Consider the following 20,560-nt stretch of genomic DNA (forward strand, 5'->3'; position numbering starts at 1 on the left):
CTGTGTCAGCTGTACTGTGTCCTTTCGTTTTTACAACTGCAACGGCCGATGGCAGCTGTATAGCCTGCAAAAGTCTCTGCACAAGATCAGAATTAGCAATCGGTTTTCCATCAGCAGATCTAAATCCTCTTTGTCTCCACAATGTGCCAAAGTCATGCACAACGCCAAATGCATAGCGGCTGTCTGCGTAAATCGTCACATGCTTATCCAAATGTAGCTCACAGGCGCGTATTAAAGCCATGAGCTCTGCTTTTTGTGCTGAGTGAAATGGTAATGAGTGAGCCTCTAGTATGATGTCAGGCACTGTTACCACTGAATAGCCACAAAGAAATGAGTTGTCATTCGGCCTTGAACAGGACCCGTCCACATAAACCGTGGCTGAGTCTGGGATAGGTGTTTGCTCTAAATCTGGACGTGGTGCTGTGGATAAGTCTTGTATGAAACGCCATACGCCAGGTTTGTTAGGCTTTGGCACAGGATTGACAGGAGTGTGGGCTTTATTACTCCTGTAGTCAATAAATCTCCTATCATGACATCTAGGGCTGCGGCTTTTTCCGTGGAAAGGGGACATTGCCTGACATATACTCGCTTGTTGTGTTTTAATAGGTGTACGTGATAAAGTGTACAGTCAATAAATCCTATCTCATTCTCACTTTTAGACCACAATGTCATATTCTGGTATTCAGCTGGCAACGTAAGTGCAGAAATAGTACAGTGGATAGGATAGGTTAGATCTATGTGACGACATGGTGTAGTTATGTCATAACCTATGTCTGAGTTATGTGACAAAACCACTGTTTGGCCTTCACTTGTGTGAGCAGTTATCATGTTGTTGAACAGTGTGAGAGAAACAAAAGTGTGGCTCCCAGATATGGGATTACCTGGCAGTGGTTTTTGAACACGTCTTTGGCACAGTGTGTGTCGTGGAATACCAGACAAAAAGGTGTTGAGTTCATTCTCTGCTGAGCCGTCCAGCTGACACAGAGGCTGTTCCTTCTCCATGGTACATAAGGCAGAGAAAACATAGCTGTTATCAGTATCAGCAAACATTTCACCCTTTGTGTTAAATGAAATACACAAATTCATTTTTGCTTTGGGTGTCTGCGGCTGCTGGAAAACTGAGCTAAATTTGCACCTCTAGCTTGTCCAACAGTGCATAAAGCGTTTTATGAATACTAGGATAGATTCATCAGGCTTCTGTTTACACATAGTTACTGCATTTAAGTCAATTTTGTCTCTGGACATTGTTAGCAGGAATTTCTTTAGATTCTTAAAGAAATCGGCGACTTTGTCATTATTTACCCTCCTTTTGTCCATAGCGGTAACATTTGATGCATCACGTCGCGGCATTCTATCATATATTTTCTACAGGACTTTTTAAGCAGACTACTTTTCTTATCACAAATGATATTCAACATTTCTACTGACCTGTTTTCTGGCGATAATCGTTCGGGATAAGGCTCCGAAAAGAAATTAGAATGCATTGTACTCACAGTCCGTAAGTTGTAAACAAAGTCAGTCACATAAGCACTCCCGCATGTTCTGGATACGTGATCATGGAAGTCTTCGCCGATTCGTGGACGTAGGTTACACGTAACCGGAAATGGGAGTTATACTGAGCCGTTATTTGAGACTTTATTTTGTATTTTATTAATTTTTTGGTTTTGCAGGTACTTTAGATTTTTTATCGGACCTGTCTGTGGTCTTTGAATAATTCTGACTCATGTTCAGTGATTTCCAGAGGGGTTTACACGCTAGGAGGATTTATGTTAGTATTTTCGCTGCGGCACAGCTGAGGTCACTTTAAATTTATTGCTAGCAATTTTTGTTTGTGTGAGCAACTCTCACTTAGCGAGCAACTTCTCGCTTAACGAGCAACTTCTCGTAAAACAACAGGCAACTTCCTGTGTCTTTCTGCTTTTAATTTACTGCTTTTAACCCTTGTATGGTAATCGGGTCTGTGAGACCCGTTCAACTTCTCCCTGTGTCACTCTTTGGTGAGCAACTTCTCACTTAACGAGAAGTATTTAAGACAACAGGCAACTTCCTGTGTCACTCTTTCTGAGTGAGCAACTTAAACAAAATTAAAATATTCAAGACAACAGGCAACTTCCTGTGTCCACCAACACCACACAAGGGTTAATTTACTTTATTCGGGGACTGAGGAAGTCAGTCAGTGTATCTCTCTGGATCACTAAGTGAAACTTCGTCAGCATATCCCGTTTCTTTATGGATCGATCACTGAGAGAGGCATAATACGGTCTTTATATAAATATGAAAGACGTGTATTTACCTTCTGTCAGCCATCCCACTTCTGACACCAAAATTGAAGGAAATTGCCATCCCGGGTTTCCTCCGTGGCGTGAGCGATAAGCAGAGTTCTGTCCTTTCCTTCTAAGATTCCTAATTATTTAAAGTAACACTCAGGTATGCCATTCAGCGTGTTAGTACGAGCTCGGGAGCAGCTTGGGAGAACAAGAAAACAGAGACTGCTTTAGGTTGCCTTCCCAAATCAACTCAAAGGTTTATTTGATACACAGCAGTTTATATAGATGAAAAAAGGTTCGTGTGTCAGCTTTCCCAGTTCAAACCGGTACAGACTAAATAAGGAAACGTCTTCCTGCCTTGTGAGCAAAGAAGTATCCTGTGTGTAGTTTATCAGTTCAGCTACAATTTATGATCATCCCAGCAAAATACACTCCTAGACATAGAATACAGAGTTCTTTCATTAGTGAATTCTGAGACAAACCACCTAGCCTTTAACGAGCCTTTTTCTAAGAGATAAGGAAGGGAGGATGGGAGTAAGGAAGTGGTCTCATCTCTGTGGTGTTTTCGACCTTGGGGTACCAGCTTGTGAGTCCTACACATTAATTCTTGGGTCACAGAGAAAGAGAAAAACAACTAGTAGATGAGCCTTATTGAGTAACAGTTTTCCTGTATAAAACAATCTTCTGTAAATGCTAACCGTGGTATCAAAATATCATAACATATGTAATCAAAGCAAGCCTCACAAAAACTCCCCCGAGATTACTCGACTCACGCTTCAAAGCTTCGACACACAGGACACATCACCATCGGTCACTTACTATAGACATCTCTGCATTGAATCATACTTGTTATTAATCTCTGACTATCTTCCACAGCATGTTTCTTCCTGTTAAAAGGCTGCAGTTCATAAACAAAAGTATCACCTGCCATGCCTGAACATAGGTGCTGGTATGGCACAGTGAATGAATCTTGACTCTTTGAATTTTGATATTTTTTACCCCTCAAATGAAGGTGAGCTAAATATTAATATAATATTTTCAAGGTCTAGTTGAATCATGGGCTCATTAGCTTGTTCAATTTACAATTCTAAAGCCCGGTTTGTGGTTCAGTATGAGAACAGACACTTCAAGCATAAAATGCAGAGCTGTTCCTTTCAGAGTTAATTTGCCGACATCCTATTTTCTGAAGTGCATTTCACAACTACGCTAACGTCATGTACATTTTCCTCCACAAATTTTCAGTCAGACTATATCCATGTCTAAATGTGTTAATTAGCCATATTATTATGACGATATTACATATGAAACAGTGCAGTCTGGTTCCACTAATAGTAGCAAAAACTGAAATCATTTTCCCCCTCTGGGTCTCATGAGCTTTTTGGGCAGACAAGATTTACTGTTTACATTGGATATTCTTTCTGTTTGGTCTTTGTAGCAACAAGCAGCAGTTTGGAGCTGAAAACATTACCACTTCATATGTACATTATATATGCAGGCTTTATGATTTCTTGGGAACCATCAGTGTTAACATGTTATTTTAATTGACTGCAATAATTATGTTGCCTTATGATAACAAAAAAAAAGTCTTACAATGTTGAACTAGTCAGTTTTGTTCTTAATTGGTAGTAGTTTCATTGACATGTAACAGTTGCTTCCTCTTGGAACTGCTGCACTCGTGGATGCATTAAAGACAATTAAAGAGAGCTCTGTGTGGGTCTGTCTACACTTACATAAGAAAATGTAGCTTTTTTGTGTGTTTCATCCACATGTAAACAGCTTTTTAGATAACTGAAAACAGCACTTTGGAAAACTGCTTACAGGGTGAAGGTTTTAGAAAGTTACTTTATGTGTTCACATGTGGACAAGGAAAACGGCTTCCAGACATCAAAGGCGTGGGTCTCTATTTCCTTCTTCGATGTCAGAATGTGCACAGTGTTGGTGATAGTTCCTCCTAGGCTTCTGATTGGCCCGCCTTTTAATACAGACAAGATTATATCACCACCTGCAGCGCTGTCATGCTCTTGACAGTACTTGACATCATTTTTGCACTTTTGGCCCTTTTGAGCAAATACAGTACCAAAACTCCCTACTCAGTTGCATTATGTCTCTCAGCAGTAGTAGAAACTAAAGCAGAGCCCAACTTAAACTATAGTGTCCATATACACCATCTGTGAAACACAAACACTTAAACCCCAAGTGAGTGTTCCTTCTCTTCAGCTGCAACTTTGGTTGGCAGATTCAATTCAGTTTAATTTTAGTTATCTAGCTCCAAATCACAACACTCGCCTCGAGGTGTTATATATAACTACAATGAGCTAACCCTGAACAAGAACTTTGCAACAGTGGGAAGGAAAAACTCCCTTTTCCTTTTAACAGGTAGAAACCTGTCAGAATCAGGCTCAGGGAGGGGAAGACATCTGCACTGACCGCTTTGTTGAGCAAGACAGGACAAATTAAATACACAGTGAAGGAGGGCCAGAGATTAATAATGATGATTAAATGCAAAGTGGCATGTAAGCACAGAGAGAGTGAAAAAAGTGTAGTGAAGAAGAAACCATCAGTACATCATGGGAAGCCCCAAACACTCTAGGTCTATTGAAGTGTAACTAAAAAGGAAAGTTTTACGCATAGATTTCCACCTAAATGCTACTTTGTCATAAGACCCCTATAATGAGCAAAAAGGTCACAGGTTGCAAAAATATATAGAGTCTGGTACATAAATAAAAAGTCCCATATAATTATACACGTGTATTTTGATTTATTTTATTGAGTCTAAAATACTGAGTCTATATAAGCCAAGTCTATAATGTGCCAAATTTATATTGCAGGAAGCAGAACATATAGCTTTGTTCAGACGTGGTTTGGTTTGGTAAAAAAACTGGACCAAAGACCATATGTTCTATGTGGCAAATTAATAGAAAAATTACATTCAGTTACAAAGAGTAACAATTAACAATTCACAAAATGATCTTAGTAAGCAAGTAGGTTCATTGTACCCTTGTTGTCAAACACTTAATGTGTTACTTGCTTCGTTGCAGGTCTCTCATGCCCTTTGGATTATCCTGTAATTGACAGAAAGGAGAATGAGTGATCTAATCATTAAAAAATATCCCTGATAATTGTGTTTCTTAAGGAGTGTAATAGATCAGAGATGGCCATGATAATGGGGGCTTACAGGGAATATCTCTTCCGTCTGCTTAAAGCGTGAAGAAGCCTTCTCTAGAAAGAATGCCCAAAATATAAATGCGAATTAGTAGTCAGATATATTTAATGCATTTTGTTATATCGTATAAATCTTTATTTATATATAGAATTTGTGGCTGATGCATGCACACACACACACACACACACACACACACACACACACTTAATAACAATTTAAAATTCAAAGGAATATTAAGTTGCCTTACTGCGCAGTATCTTTCTTGCCAATACAGCCAAGCCCACTAGAAGCAGGAGAGACGAACACCCCACTATAGACTCCAACATGTAACTAGGAAGCAGGCACAAAGCAGACTGAGCAGACAATCCACCTTCGACATCCATTAAAGTGAAAATAAAGAAGTGCTGACTTTTACCGGTAACGGTTCCAGGGCTGACTCGGAGTAGGTGGGGATGTCACGGGCTCTGTTTTTGAAGGTAAAGATATTGTAACAACTCTGTAAATATGCTGTGATAGGTAAAGAGTGTTTCCAGCATCCTAACATCAATATTATTCATAGGTGACTTTTAATAATCGATACCCTGAACAAGTAGAGACTTGAGAGCCTCTGCCATCTGTCACAAACACATATTGATCTTTAAAGCTGCTTCTTCCCATTTCAGCAGCTACAAGGTAACATGGAGAAAATGCCAAGCAATCACAAAAAAACTACAATGCATGATTTAAAATGCTAATAGGTTATGCAAATGATAAGCTGCAATCATTTATTTGTCTTGGAAATGTTGCTATTACTCTAACCTAAGAACACAGAGATGGTAAATATGCCTGTATTAGCATGTAAGGACTGTGAAACACGGGAAGGGTCTTAGTTTGTTTTCTTTCACTTAAAATAATGTTGTCTATAACACAAAATGGCATTATGTTTGTTAAAATCATTTGCAACCGATGATACACAATAATGACACAATCTCAGACTATGTCTGTTTAGCATTTTAGCAACTTTTGGTTCGTTCTACAGTTACAGGTCAATTTCATGTCAACGAGCTTTATCAGCCAAACATTCATTTCAGGCAATGATAAATATCATGGTTGTTTTTAATTAATTTTTTAAAAATCAACAGTTTCCATCATTTATTTTTTCCTGGCCATTTAGCTAAATGTAGAGTTTTGCTATTCAAATTAACACTAGGCTGCATTTAGAGGTGACATGTTAGCGAGGCCTAAAACTAAAGAATTGTCAATTGTTTCACCTGTCACCCTGTTTTCCTTGATAACACATTCTATCATGATTTAGACTTAGTCTAATTAATGCACCACATGCTGATTTTGAGAGAAGCACTTAATATTTATAGAAACAGAGAGAGAAAATAGCAATGTTTTTATCTGAATACAGGCTTCTCTTTTCCTCTTAATGCATGCCGTCAGCTGTGTTGCTCTTTTTATTTCTTTTACAGCCAACTGTGTTACATGTGATTTTTGCATCATAAATCTTTTAAATGTTGGCTGAATAGCAATAAAAATATAGGATCAACATAAGGATGTTGAATAACTCTAGACTCCCTATGATGAAAAAAAAAATCGTTCTTGATGATATCAGCACACAGAAAATCCATAATGAAGTTTAATTATCACAGTTTCGAGTCAGTTAGACAGCAAAGCTCAAAAGTGTAATTTGTTATGTTTTTTATGTCTAAAATATGAAAGGCTCTTTATCAACTTACTAGTAGAGCCGTGTGGTCTGACCTGAACCTGTACGGCTACTTGCTGCTGCCCTGCAGAACATAAATACCAGTCAGCATCTCTCATCTGCAGCTTCTTTAAGGTTACAGTGAAAGCCCCAGTTCTGTCATCGCTGATGGTCACTGAAGTATCTTCGTAACTCCCTTCAGAACCTGTCGACAGACAGGAGCTCGGGTCTCCGCTCCGACACCACTTCTTCTCACTTAGTCTGTTGACAGGCAGTCACAGGAGAGCCAGTGAATGCTCACTGTCCACCAGCGTTTGATACCAATGAAAGTTTATGGACAAATTCCCACATTTACTGAAGTGTGATCAGTGCTTCTTTAAGGACAGTTCTAAGGGTTTTAAAGGATAAAATGTGGATAAAATCCTCCAAAGGAAAACCAAATACCTGAATCTCTGAGTGTAAAGGCATTGAACCGTGAGACTACTTCCTTCTTCCCCACTCACCATGCTGTTCACAACTGACACACCTGCAGAGATCGTGAAAATGCAACAAACTTCTTTAAAACTGTGGGCTAATAAATGTTTATCATCTCAAAATTTCTCCATTACTCACCATGAAACACTTTCACTTCAGTGTAAGCCACGTCATCAGCCCTTGATACTAATTCCACACCACACGAGTACCACCCAGAGTCCGTCTCTTTCAGGTCGTTTATGGTCACTGTGAACATCAACCGGGCCGGGTCGTCAAAAATGCTCACTTTGTCTTCACTTGGATTGGCCGAGGAGGTCTCGTCAGTTCGGGCCAGGATCTCGCAGAAAATTCTCGTCCCCCCATGACACCAGTATTTGACATGGTCAGCATAGTGAGAACCATATCGACATTGGACAGTGAGGGATCCACCCTCCGGGCCAATAAACTCCTTTTGAGTGGTCACCCAGCAGAGAACAGCTGACATGAAGTGGAAATCATTAAATGTTAAACACCAATTTGAAATGAAACTTTTAGTCATGACACAACTTTAACAGAGCAGTTGCTCACATCGGACACCTGTTATCTATAAATAAAAGGTGTGGCCTTTGGCAACACTTGCACCATATTAATCCGCTTCAGTTTCCTTTGTTACAAAGCACAGTTTCCTGCTTTAGTCTAAGGAGCTTGGAAAGAAAAGCGTCTGGACTTATTTAAGTTGCCTGAAGATGTTTCACCTCTCATCCGAGAAGCTTTTTCAGTTCTAAGGGTCAAATAGTGGAGAGTCCCAGATTTAAACCCAGTGGGAGTAACCCCCCAAAGAGGGACAAAGGACCCCCTGATGATCCTCTACCTAATCTGAAAACAGCTTGAAAATCTTTTTTGTCTGACTTCTCTAATCAAATGCACACAGTCACATTGAATACCTGGGATCCATGGTATCAGGCTGAGCGTGAGTATAAAGAGTCGCTGCATGTTTCCTCTTCAAGTTTGACGCTTAACAAGAAAGTGTTCTGTGTTGTGCAAACACAGACTCCAGATTCCACCATATATAAAATTTCCCTTTGTCATGTGACCACTGGGCAGATACAGATGCTTCAGACGTTAACTACATAAAGATTGTAATGACACTGTAAGGAACACTTCTTTAGATTTGAATTAGAATTTGATGAATGTTGTGTTGATGTGACTTCTTCAGTCTCAGCTGACTGCAGGTTTCCTCAATCTTATAAACAGTACATTTGCAATATGCATCTGGTACACTAGCTGCACAGTGGCTCAGAGGAAAGCACTCCAAGGGGTCATTAACACTGGCTGCCCTCTCCCCACACTGGAAGATCTAAACAATACCCGCTGTCTTAAAAAAGCTCAAACCATTATAAAAGATACCTCACATCCTGGGGACTCCCTGTTTGAACTGTGCCGTTGTTACTTCTGCAGTTGTTGCTTGACAGTTGTTGCTTCTGCTACAAGACCTTTTATGGTCATCTATTTCCTGGAAACATTTGTGATGATCTCAGAAGGGACATTTTTAGCCAGTTTGACCTTGCCAGCAAAATAACCCCTAAAATTCCCCGCTCTTTTCAGATCCCCTTACACAGAGCAATCGGTGTAAGGACTAATAGACTCAAACACAGTTTTTATCCAACTGCAATAACACGTCTGAATACTGCAAAAAAAGATGTCCATTACGCCACTCTTGTGGGAATGTATGTGAATGTTTGCTAATACTATTCCTATTATCACTTTTATTGTTATTTATCAATTTTATTGAATGTTATTGTTTTATTGATATTTTGATATTGTTAGGGATGATGCACTGATCGGGGACCATTTTTAATTTCACTGTACCTGTGACAATGACAATAAAGACATTCTGATTCTGAATTGTACTAGACTGTTACGGGGTCAGCGGATGCTGAGACCCAATTCTTTTGCTCTCAGGCTGGATAAAGAAGACGCAAACTCAGTGTATTCAAAATGTATGCTTTATTCAAGAAAACCTTCCAGAAGGGATATATGCACAGCCTCCTGCAGATCTGAGGGGCGCTCCCTCAGTCTGTTACATTTATAACTTTTGTTTTCAGCATCTGACTTTCCTGTTCTTCAGCCCTCTGTGTCCCCTGCGCCCCTCATGCACAGTTTTGATCAAAACAGCTCCTTTTATGATCATGCACCCTAACTCTGTCTCTTTCTTAATTTAAGCCTTCATTTCCTATGTGTATGGGCAATCTACAAATTAACTATTTTAAAACACAGCAAGCTTTCTACCTAGTTCTGCTTCTCTGTCTATATTTATGACAATGTCAGACACTTGTTAAAGGTTGCTCTCTGCACCTCTAAGATAATGCAACCGTGCATCTACTCCTGCAATGCAATTTTTGTGATAACTGGTTTGTCTAACTTCCCTCAGGAACGTCCAGCGGGGGTGAGTGACAAAGACTCCATTCTGCCGCCTTTTGTGTCAAGGGATAAACAGACTGTTTTCCCCAAGGCTGCTAACGCCAGCTTTATGAACCCCAGAGCTTGTGTTCCTCTGGTTCATGATAATAAAATGAGTGTTCATTTTGAGAATAATTACACCTCTCTGGGCTCTAAAGACTGTGCAACTTTTGTCGCTCCAGAGCCAAGTGGTGTAAAGACTGTTTCTTCTGAGACTGCTTTGCATTCTAATGCACGCACTATTAAGGACTATTTGTTTTGCCCCTTCTAAGCCCAAATTAATTTCTAGTGACTCCGTTTACCCTGGTAACTTTGTGTCAGTTACTTCCCAGACTGTAGTTCTCTCTCCTGCACAGTCTACTGTCCACCCATTAGTTCACTCCTCAGTTCAGTCATTAGCTGCACCACCTATCGATCGTGGCTCAAGAGTTGGGAGTTCGCCTTATAATCGGAAGGTTGCCAGTTCGAGCCCCAGCTCCAACAGTCTCGGTCGTTGTGTCCTTCACCCGTTGCCTACTGGTGGTGGTCAGAGGGCCTGGTGGCACCAGTGTCCGGCAGCCTCGCCTCTGTCAGTGCGCCCCAGGGTGGCTGTGGCTACAATGTAGCTTACTGTCACCTGTGTGTGAATGTGTGGATGACTGGATGTGTAAAGCTCTTTGGGGTCCTTAGGGACTAGTAAAGCGCTATACAAATACAGGCCACTTACCATCTATCCTGCCTTTACCCCCTCCTGTTATTAGGGCTAGGTCAGCACAACCCTGAAACGACTGTTTTTCAACCACTGTTTCTAAGCAGAGAGACAAACCTGTTAACAATGGAAAGGTTCCTCAAAAGCTGGCTGTGACTCACTCCAGGGCCTCCCCAGAGGCTGAGTTTCAGCCCTCAGCCCACTCTCGACCCCTGGGAGCTAAGAACCCAGCTGAGGACTGCACTTGGCTGTCGCTGCCTGAGCAGGGTCAGTGCTCTGCGCAGCTGCAGTCTGCTCTGTGTTTTCCAGAGGCCCACGTGCCTGCCGGTTCAGCCCTGTGTGTACCAGGGGCCCCTGTGCCCGCTGGTTCTGTGACTGTTTTCGCTGTTTGGATTCCTGGGGGGGGGGGGGGGGGGGGGGGTCTTGTTTTGTTCTGTTCCGTTGTTCTGTTTAACAGTTACACATTTCATTATCCAGACTCTGACTCTAAGTATTCATTTTAAAAATAAGAGAAGTCTAGGCTTTAATCCTAATAGATTCACTTCAACCTTGAAAGAAATGTGTGGGAGTTAGGGTCCTTCTAGTGTCGCTGTTTAAAGTTAATTGGACACTTGGATGCATTGTACCTTGAAAGGTGAAGGCAGAGAAAAGGTGGAGAGAACCCCAGGTGTCTGCAGTAAAAGTCTGTGGGAGCATCTCCAGGGAAAACACAAAGTGTCTGCTGATGTCTAAGACTTAAAGCAGTCATTCACCACATGGTTTTCAATTAGAATGATTAAATATGACTGGATGTGGATCTGTGCAATTATTCTCACACCCCTAAATTCTGCAGTAAAAATTGCTGCATTTTGATGGAACACTTTTCAATACTGCCGTAAATCCACTCCAATTAAAACTGAGTCTTGGCACATTAATACATTATTCATTTCTTTATGTAGAACTGAATATGCTTAAGCTTAGACCCCGAAATTAGAAAGAAAAAAAAGGGGGGGGGACATTTTGGACTGTGGCATAAAATGGAAATGCACAACTTCTAAAGATGTGTGTTCCACCACTGAGCCTGGAGTCCTTTACCACACCCATTTGGATGTTAGAAGTTTCTTCCCTGCTACCCTTGAAAAGAAGGATGTCTCTTTGCAATAACCAGCACTAAATGGTCATTTGAAAAGCCAGATTTGAACAATCCTACTGTGTATAAGAAGCTGCAGAAGTTGGGGGGTGGGGGGATGCACAGAAATACAGTGCTGTGCAAAAGTGTGGAGTCACCACTATTTTCTTTATATTTTGCCAGGGAAATGAGAAATAGTAAGCATGTTTAAATACATACAGAAATACTGCATATAATGCAAATAAGGGCCTTGTATAATCCTACCAAGCTTCAAAGTCAATATTTAGTATGACCATCTTTATTCTGCAACACAGCCTGAACTCTTTCGGGCAAGCTTTCATCTAGCAGTTCTCCGGGCTTCTTGAAGGCCATTCAAAGCTTTGGATGTTGACTGCCTTTTGTTCTGTTGTCTGTCAAAATGCTCTGACACCGCTTCAATAACATTTAGGTCAGATGGTATTAGATGGTGAATCAAAATCTAATGGTACTTTTCAGCATTCACAATACCGTCAAATCTGACAAGATCCCCAACACCGCTGGCTGAAATTCCACCATCAAACCATGGCATAGCCTCCATTGTGTCGTGGAACACTTAGACGCACTTACATGTTTGCCTCAGCCAATGAAATTCATCACAACGAGATGAAGGACGGTGTGAGCGAACAGGAAGTCGGCGAAGGCTCTCTCTGGGGAGATGGACAGAAAATCTCATTTGTTCTGTGGGTTTATCTGGATGAAAAACAAACAAGGGATTAAGTATCAGTACCTCTTTCACTTGCCAACTACTGCAACAACTGCAGTGGGGCTACAGCAGAGTTTTGTTTTGTTTTTTTCATGATAACTTAAATAGTTTTAAATATTAGGGTTAGTGGTTTAGAAGTTAAACACCAAAAGTCAGACAGCCTAATTTTTTCACAATTTTCAGGTTGTTACGTCCCCCCCACCATGGTGGAGGCAAAGGTAGGAAGGAGACAGCAGAACAGTTAAGTATCAGGCAGGATTTATTGGTTGCTTGCCTGGATAGTAAAACTTAACAACAGAAAAGAGGTGGGGGAGGAGGACTGGGCGGTTGATCCAAATCAAAGAAATTAATAAAACAAAAAGAGGTCGATAGCTTCCAGGGCCTAACTGAAAGAAAAAATGCAAAACAAAAGGCCTACCTAGCTACTCGACAAAAGGTCAGTGAAAACATACAAGAGTGGCCTCAACCGCATAACCTAGTGTGACTAACAGAGTAAAACCTACAACCAGTGTATAGGGTACCCCAGCTTACCTGTCCAGCCTCCCACCACGCACAATACAAAGAAGCCTGTTCGCAAATGTTTGTCAAAGCAGACGCCAGCAGCCACCAGCTGGCTAAGGAGCTGCTCATTTGTAGTGATCCTCAGCGTGTGATTGGCCACCTGGGCCCAGACCAGCCAACAGACACATGCCAATCAACTTCGAACTGGCCAATAGGTGGAGGCTTGACACCTGAAAGATAAATAGAACACAAAAGCAAAGCCACACCTCTTGGCATGTAACAAGGTCGTTACCTGTTTTTGCATTTAGGAGGAAATAGGAAGCACAGATACTATGCAGTATAGCTGAAATAATTAACTGATTAGCTGATTGGTCAATGCAGACAGATAATTTCCATTTTTTGTCATCCTCAAAACACCACACCTCCAACACATTTATAAACCAAATAAATTATCATACTTGTTAATGTCCAACATGATGAGTTGTAAAGCCCACCAATTTACCAATGGGCTTAAATTACTGACTTCTAGTAGCTATTGGAAGAGCCACTGGTATTGGAATTTATAACTGACGAGATATAAAAATCTGATAAGAAGTACTGATAGGAGAAACACCCTTTGACCATATTATGATTGCTGATGTTACATAGTGTGTACACCAGAGGGCACTCTGCAACTTCCTGTTGGCATCGCTTGTTTGTAATGCCACAAACAACAACAAGCTGACAGAAAAAGAAATTAGAGTTCACTAACAGCATCTTCTGGTGGTAAAAGTGCCACAGCAGCTATACACAGTTCAACAAATCACGTGGCAGTCTGAAGCGTGCATGCGTGAGGTTGTCTGTGTGTATAGTTGTGTCCAAATTCATGGGCTGCATCCTCCTGAGGACCCGGCCTTCGCAGTCTACGTGGGCCGGGTCCTCAGAAGGTCGGGTAGGCCGGAAGTAAACAGCTGTGGAATTGGACGGTCTAGCCTTCAGATTTGCGTCACCGCCATCTCGGTGGAGTTTAATCAACTCGGCCGTCTGCTCCTTGCTATGTAAAATATAACAGGACACTGGCGTAAATTCTCGACCATCTCACACTTCTGTTTAATCAATTTTCTGTTTGCCATTTATTCAGCTGTGTGAAAACCACCAATAAAGTTTTATTTTATCTACTCTAGTAATAACTTTAATCTCAGCCAAACCGATTTACTCACAAACAAATAAAACACTGAAAAAGCCAAACAATAACATTTAGGTTGTCTAAGTTAACTAACTTACATATTACGTTTAACCTGAGTAGCGAAACTCCGCGGTGATCTGAGATTTATGTGCCGGGAGTTGTACCGTTCTCTGCGGCTCTAGTGACCCTCAAGCTCTCAGCTAGCTATCGAGCTGGTGGGTAACAGACGTCTCTGAAAATGTTGGAGCGCTTTTGCAAATATGCGATATCTTGATAAACCGAGCAGATATTTGAAGTTTACACAACTACTTTCTCGCCTGAAAATATGTTAAAAGTTTATTTTGTGACCCAGAAAGATTGATAAGAGTAATATTAAAAACTTAGTAGCGACCGCCATTGTTGAAAACTGGAGTTTGGCTGGGCCGCGCTATGAATTCTGGGATATGGTAGGCCACGAAGGACACACCCGACCCATCCTTCAAATTCGGGGAAAAGGAGGACAGCCTTCGGCGCATCGCTGTGACATAATCGGCCTACAAATGCGTCCTCAGGAGGATGCAGCCCATGAATTTGGACACGACCCGTATATGCATGTGTGTGGGTGTGTTTGTTAGACACTTCCTGACATCATATATGGCGTGACATCTCAAGTCACACCATTTAGGCATGACCTTTAAACACAAAAGCAGAAGTAAGCAATCCTGCTAAACTTAGAAAAACAAGAACTCGTGGTTTCTTGTGTGCAATGAAATATTATAGCGATGAGACTGTTTCCTACATCTTATGTTAGCACTTCTAAACCCGAAAATAAAGCTGCTAATCGTCACGCTCTTTCTGCACAATCACAACCATATTAGGACACATAAAAGCAGTGGTTATATATATATATCTTAGCACAATCTCGAAAGCATCAACTCTAACATCCATATTTTTAAATTTTTTATTTATTGTCCATTACAAACGGCAATAACAACACCTTTATAAATAAATTGATAAATCGATACTAGCGGCCACTTAAGGCTGGCTCCAAAAGCAAGTCAATGCCCATCTCAAAACCCCTAATTTTAAGAGGTCTATGCGAGCTAATTTGCGATGTGCACCGCTGGCCAGGCCATTTATTTTTTGATGCACCCTCTCAGATTAGTTCACTGTGTGTCGTGCACAGGGCTGGACTGGGTCAAAAAATCAGCCTCTGGCATTTTGACTAAAGACCGGCCCACCAGGTATTAAAGCCATTCAATTCAATTCAATTTTATTTATATAGCGCCAAATCACAACAAAAGTCGCCTCAAGGCGCTTCATAGATACAGAGAAAAACCCAACAATCATATGACCCCCTATGAGCAAGCACTTTGGCGACAGTGGGAAGGAAAAACTCCCTTTTAACAGGAAGAAACCTCCGGCAGAACCAGGCTCAGGGAGGGGCGGCCATCTGCTGCGACCGGTTGGGGTGAGAGAAGGAAGACAGGATAAGACATGCTGTGGAAGAGAGACAGAGGTTAATAACAGATATGATTCAATGCAGAGAGGTCTGTTAATACATAGTGAGTGAGAAAGGTGACTGGAAAGGAAAAACTCAATGCATCATGGGAATCCCCCGGCAGCCTACATCTATTGCAGCATAACTAAGGGAGGATCCAGGGTCACCTGGTCCAGCCCTAACTATATGCTTTAGCAAAAAGGAAAGTTTTAAGCCTAATCTTAAAAGTAGAGATAGTGTCTGTCTCCCGAATCCAAACTGGAAGCTGGTTCCACAGAAGAGGGGCCTGAAAACTGAAGGCTCTCCCTCCCATTCTACTTTTAAATACTCTAGGAACAACAAGTAGGCCTGCAGAGTGAGAGCGAAGTGCTCTAATAGGGTGATATGGTACTACAAGGTCATTAAGATAAGATGGGGCCTGATTATTTAAGACCTTGTATGTGAGGAGCAGGATTTTGAATTCAATTCTGGATTTAACAGGAAGCCAATGAAGGGAAGCCAAAACAGAAGAAATATGCTCTCTCTTTCTAGTCCCTGTCAGGACTCTTGCTGCAGCATTTTGGATTAGCTGAAGGCTTTTCAGTGAGTTTTTTGGACATCCTGATAATAATGAATTACAGTAGTCCAGCCTGGAAGTAATAAATGCATGAACTAGTTTTTCAGCGTCACTCTGAGACAGGATATTTCTAATTTTAGAGATGTTGCACAAATGGAAGAAAGCAGTCTTACATATTTGTTTAATATGTGCGTTGAAGGACATGTCCTGGTCAAAAATGACTCCAAGGTTCCTCACAGCGTTACTGGAGGCCAAGGTAATGCCATCCAGGGTAAGAATCTGGTTAGATACCATATTTCTAAGATTTTCAGGGCCGAGTACAATAACATCAGTTTCATAAAGCCTTTGAATGAAAACAAACGCTGTTGTGACAGTGATGTACAGTCTTGTTGGTATATGTATGATTTCTATACATTTTACGTCAGATAAAAACTTTGGTTGTAAGATTCAGATAATTATTTTTTAAAAGCTAGATATTTTAAATGAGAATAAGAAAGAAAAGTATTTCTTTGTGCCCCCCTTTCCCTGTTAATGCCCTACCTGCCCCTGGCAAAACTTTGCTAGCCCCTCCCCTGCACAGTTACCAGCTGTCAGCTACATAAAAAAGGATCCTGGTGTTATTTGTCTCTCAGAAACAGTTCATAACTTCCCTTCAACTCATTCATGTCACCTAAAAGGTAAACCTGTTTCTCCATCACCTGTTCAGCTCTGATGATTCAGTAAGGACATCTCCTGGTTTTATCTTCATGTTTACCTCTCACCAGATAACCAAACAGATATCATGACCAGCAGCTTTTACAGCTGTGGCTCCAGCAAACATCAGCTGATAATAGAAATTAATATGAAATAAATTCTAACAGCAGCTGATCAAGCTTAAACGTGCTGCTGTTGTTTAACGCGAAATCATTTCATGATTGAAGTAGAAATAGGAGAGAGAGGGGGAGAGAATGAGAGAAGAAGAGGCAGCTGTGCAGCAAAGACAGAATAAATCCAGCTTTGTGTCTTTTTTATCCTATCTGAAGTGCAGGACAAACTGTGTTACTTTTCAGCTCAATACAAAACGCGTAATATTTTCTCTGAATACGGGACGATTACGTTTTTTACCTGACGGTTGGCAACTCTACTAACTAACCTTATGAATAAAATAAAGTTCACTATCAGTAACATCATAGCACCCACCTAATTGCTAGCTAGTACGCAGTGCGAGTCATTGTAACTGACTGTAAAAAGTCAGCACAACGAAAATAAACTCCACCTAAACTTGGTTTATATCATCTGACCCAGATAGACTGCAGGTCATAACTTCTTACCTGAAGTTCAGTTGACACTCGGACTGAAGGCCGCCTCGGGTCTCTCCTCCTCCTTCCCTTCTCTTTCCTTCATCCACCTGCTGGCCTCTGTGGGAGCTCCACCATAGCCACCACCAAACAACTGACTTATTTTTACACATCTGCCAGCATCTGGCCAATCCACCAGCTTTCATTGTTTATACCGTTACTAAAAGAAAAAAAAAAACTCATTACCCATAACAACGGAAAATCACCATCGATGGTGGGCCGGACTCAAATGTTACTGAACTTCTCCAGCTATGGACGTGCCATCAGTTAACCCTTTGCGTGCCAGCTGTGGCACGCGTGCCCAGGGTTGCCGACCCCTGACGTATCGTAAAAGAGTTAGTAATTTATTTTATTACTACCTGTAATTTATTGCTGTTTACGTCTATTTGCTTACCGTATTTTCACGACCATAAGACTCACCGTACTAAAAGGCGCAGTCTCAGTTATGTGTGCCATTACTGTATTTAACACACACATAAGGCGCACCTGATTATAGGGCGCATACAAGTATGCGTGTTTAAAAATAAAGCGGGAGCAAAACTGAGTTAGGTACTCACATTTTTATTACCGGTAATTGTCATCATCATCAGCATACAAACATACAAGTATGCGTATTTAAAAATGAAGCGGGAGCAAAACTGAATTTGGTACTCACATTTTTATTACCGGTAATTGTCATCAATCAAACCCATCGAAGTCCTCATCCTCTGTGTCTGAATTGAACAGCTGCGCTAAATCTCCATCAAACATTCCAGGTTCACTTTCTTCACCGTCAGAGTCACTTTCCGTGCTGTGCGGCTCCTCGGAAATGATGCCGGCTTTTGCGAAAGCTCGAACAACAGTGCCAGCAGACATGTTAGCCCAAGCATCTACAATCCATTGGCAAATTGTGGCATAAATCGCCCGGCGCTGCCTTCCACTCTTGGTGAAACTGTGGTCTCCATCGGTCATCCATCGCTCCCACGCCGCTCGCAGCCTTACTTTGAACGGGCGGTTCACACCGATGTCCAGCGGCTGGAGTTCCTTTGTCAGGCCTCCCGGAATGACAGCAAGCTCACAGTTCATTTGTTTCACTAGCTTTTTCACATTGGCTGTGAGATGGGCACGCATAGAGTCACAGATCAACAGCGATGGTGATGCGTGGAAAAAACCACCTGGTCTCCTTACATACACCTCCCTCAGCCAGTCTTTCATCATTTCCTCATCCATCCAGCCCTTTTCATTTGCCTTAATGATGATTCCTGCTGGAAACTTCTCTTTAGGCAAAGTCTTTCTCTTAAAAATCACCATAGGCGGCAGTTTCTGTCCATTAGCATGGCAGCCAAGCACAACAGTAAAAGAAGACTTTTCATACCCCGTTGTGCGTATCGCTAGCGTGCTGGTCCCCTTCTTCTCCACAGTGTGACTCACCGGGATGTCAAAAGTGAGCGGGACCTCGTCCATGTTTGTGATGTGGCTGGGCTGGATGTTTTTGTCGGCGATGTGTTTGCTGCAGTAGGAGCGGAAGATGGCCAGCTTTTCATTACCGGTATAATCCGCTGGAAGTTGCTGCGCTACCGTAGTCCTGGTCCGGATGGAAAAATGGCACCGTTTCATAAAACGAAAGCACCAAGACGGACCTCCTCGGAAATGTTCAATTTTCATTTCTTCTGCTAGTGAAACTGCTTTTAGCCGAATGGTGACCGTCGAAACGCTTCTCCCGCTCGTTCTTTGCTCGATGATCCACCGCTCGAGTCTTTCCTCCAACTCGGGCCACCTCGCCTTATGTCCGCGGAAACTCAGCTGCGTCTTCTTGACCTGCCGGAGCTTGTTTTCCAGCTTCCTCCACTTGCGAACCATCGATTCATTAATCTTAAATTCTCTCGCGGCTGCTCGATTTCCATGTTCCTCCGCGTAGCTGATGGCCTTCAGTTTAAACTGTGCTTGATAAGCGTGTCTCTTTGCCATTTTCAGGGTTGTTAAAACAACGATGTTCCACATAATGCACATACCTGACCTTTTATACAGGTATGTGCGATTGTCCGGTATATACGATCAACGCCCACACTTCACCCTTTAGCGTTCTCATGGTGTTCTCTACTACGTCCTCCTTACAACACACAGGGCGCACTGCACTATAGGGCGCGCCGTACTTTTTAAAGAAAATCTAAGGCTTTTATGTGCGCCTTATAGTTGCAAAAATACGGTAATTGTTTACTAAATGTTTGAGGTGTGAAATAAACTTCAATGGAGTTTGAAAACAAAATATGGGTGTGTGTGGTTGGAGGATGTGTTTGTGCGGGGGTGTTTAGGTGGGGGGGGGCAACATTTTTCTTTTACAACAAAGGGGGGTTAGCAAAAAAAGTTTGGGAACCACTGTCTCAACCTGTGAGAGAGACTTCAGTTCTTACATGTCAGCAGGAAGGGGACTGATCCTGCATGGATCTTTTACTTGAAAGTGTAAAACGGGAAGTGAAAAATAAATGTTGTTGTTGTTGTTTGTTTGTTTCTTGGCTGTTTCTTCATTCATGCTTGTTCACTTTCAGTACTTGTACCTGACCATCTTCAGAGGAATCTGTTTTTGTTAAGTCACCAAACAATGAGCTGTGACTCATTCACTCATTTTTTAATGAATCATTCACTCATTAAAAAATGTTGACGTCACCTAGTAAGAATACGTAGTTGATTGTTGTTCATTTGCTGTATCTTTTATTCCTTGGCTTTTAAATCAGAATGAGTTTGTATTACTTTTATTTATCTTATTTCTCACTCAAATCTTCTAATTTTATGATTCTTTTTCTTAACTCTTGTCATGTTTTTATTTCTTTTAATTGTCTTAATTGTACAGCACCTTGGTCAACGGTTGTTGTCGTAAATGTGCTATATAAAGAACTTTGACTTTGACTATATGCTATCTTTTTTTTTAAATACAGTTGTGAACTTTCAGAAGAGGTTCAGTAACATTTGAGTCCGC

The 20,560-nt window shown here is 41.4% G+C and overlaps 1 protein-coding gene across 1 annotated transcript; it reads right to left on the reverse strand.

The window, feature by feature from the left end:
• Window positions 1–5,052: 5,052 nt before the first annotated feature.
• On the reverse strand, window positions 5,053–8,075 carry LOC146674467 (polymeric immunoglobulin receptor-like). Its single transcript, XM_085385108.1, has 7 exons — window positions 7,730–8,075; window positions 7,562–7,643; window positions 7,152–7,378; window positions 5,846–5,894; window positions 5,678–5,760; window positions 5,443–5,486; window positions 5,053–5,329 (listed from the first exon to the last, which is right to left on the reverse strand). The coding sequence occupies exons 1-7, from the start codon at window positions 8,073–8,075 to the stop codon at window positions 5,288–5,290; spliced, it is 873 nt and encodes a 290-aa protein (XP_085241234.1). The 3' UTR covers window positions 5,053–5,287.
• Between the last annotated feature and the right edge of the window lie 12,485 nt (window positions 8,076–20,560).

Source organism: Rhamphochromis longiceps, linkage group LG3 (assembly GCF_057381845.1).
Source record: "Rhamphochromis longiceps isolate RC_006_pf linkage group LG3, R_longiceps_female_GT1.1, whole genome shotgun sequence".
Lineage (NCBI taxonomy): Eukaryota > Metazoa > Chordata > Actinopteri > Cichliformes > Cichlidae > Rhamphochromis > Rhamphochromis longiceps.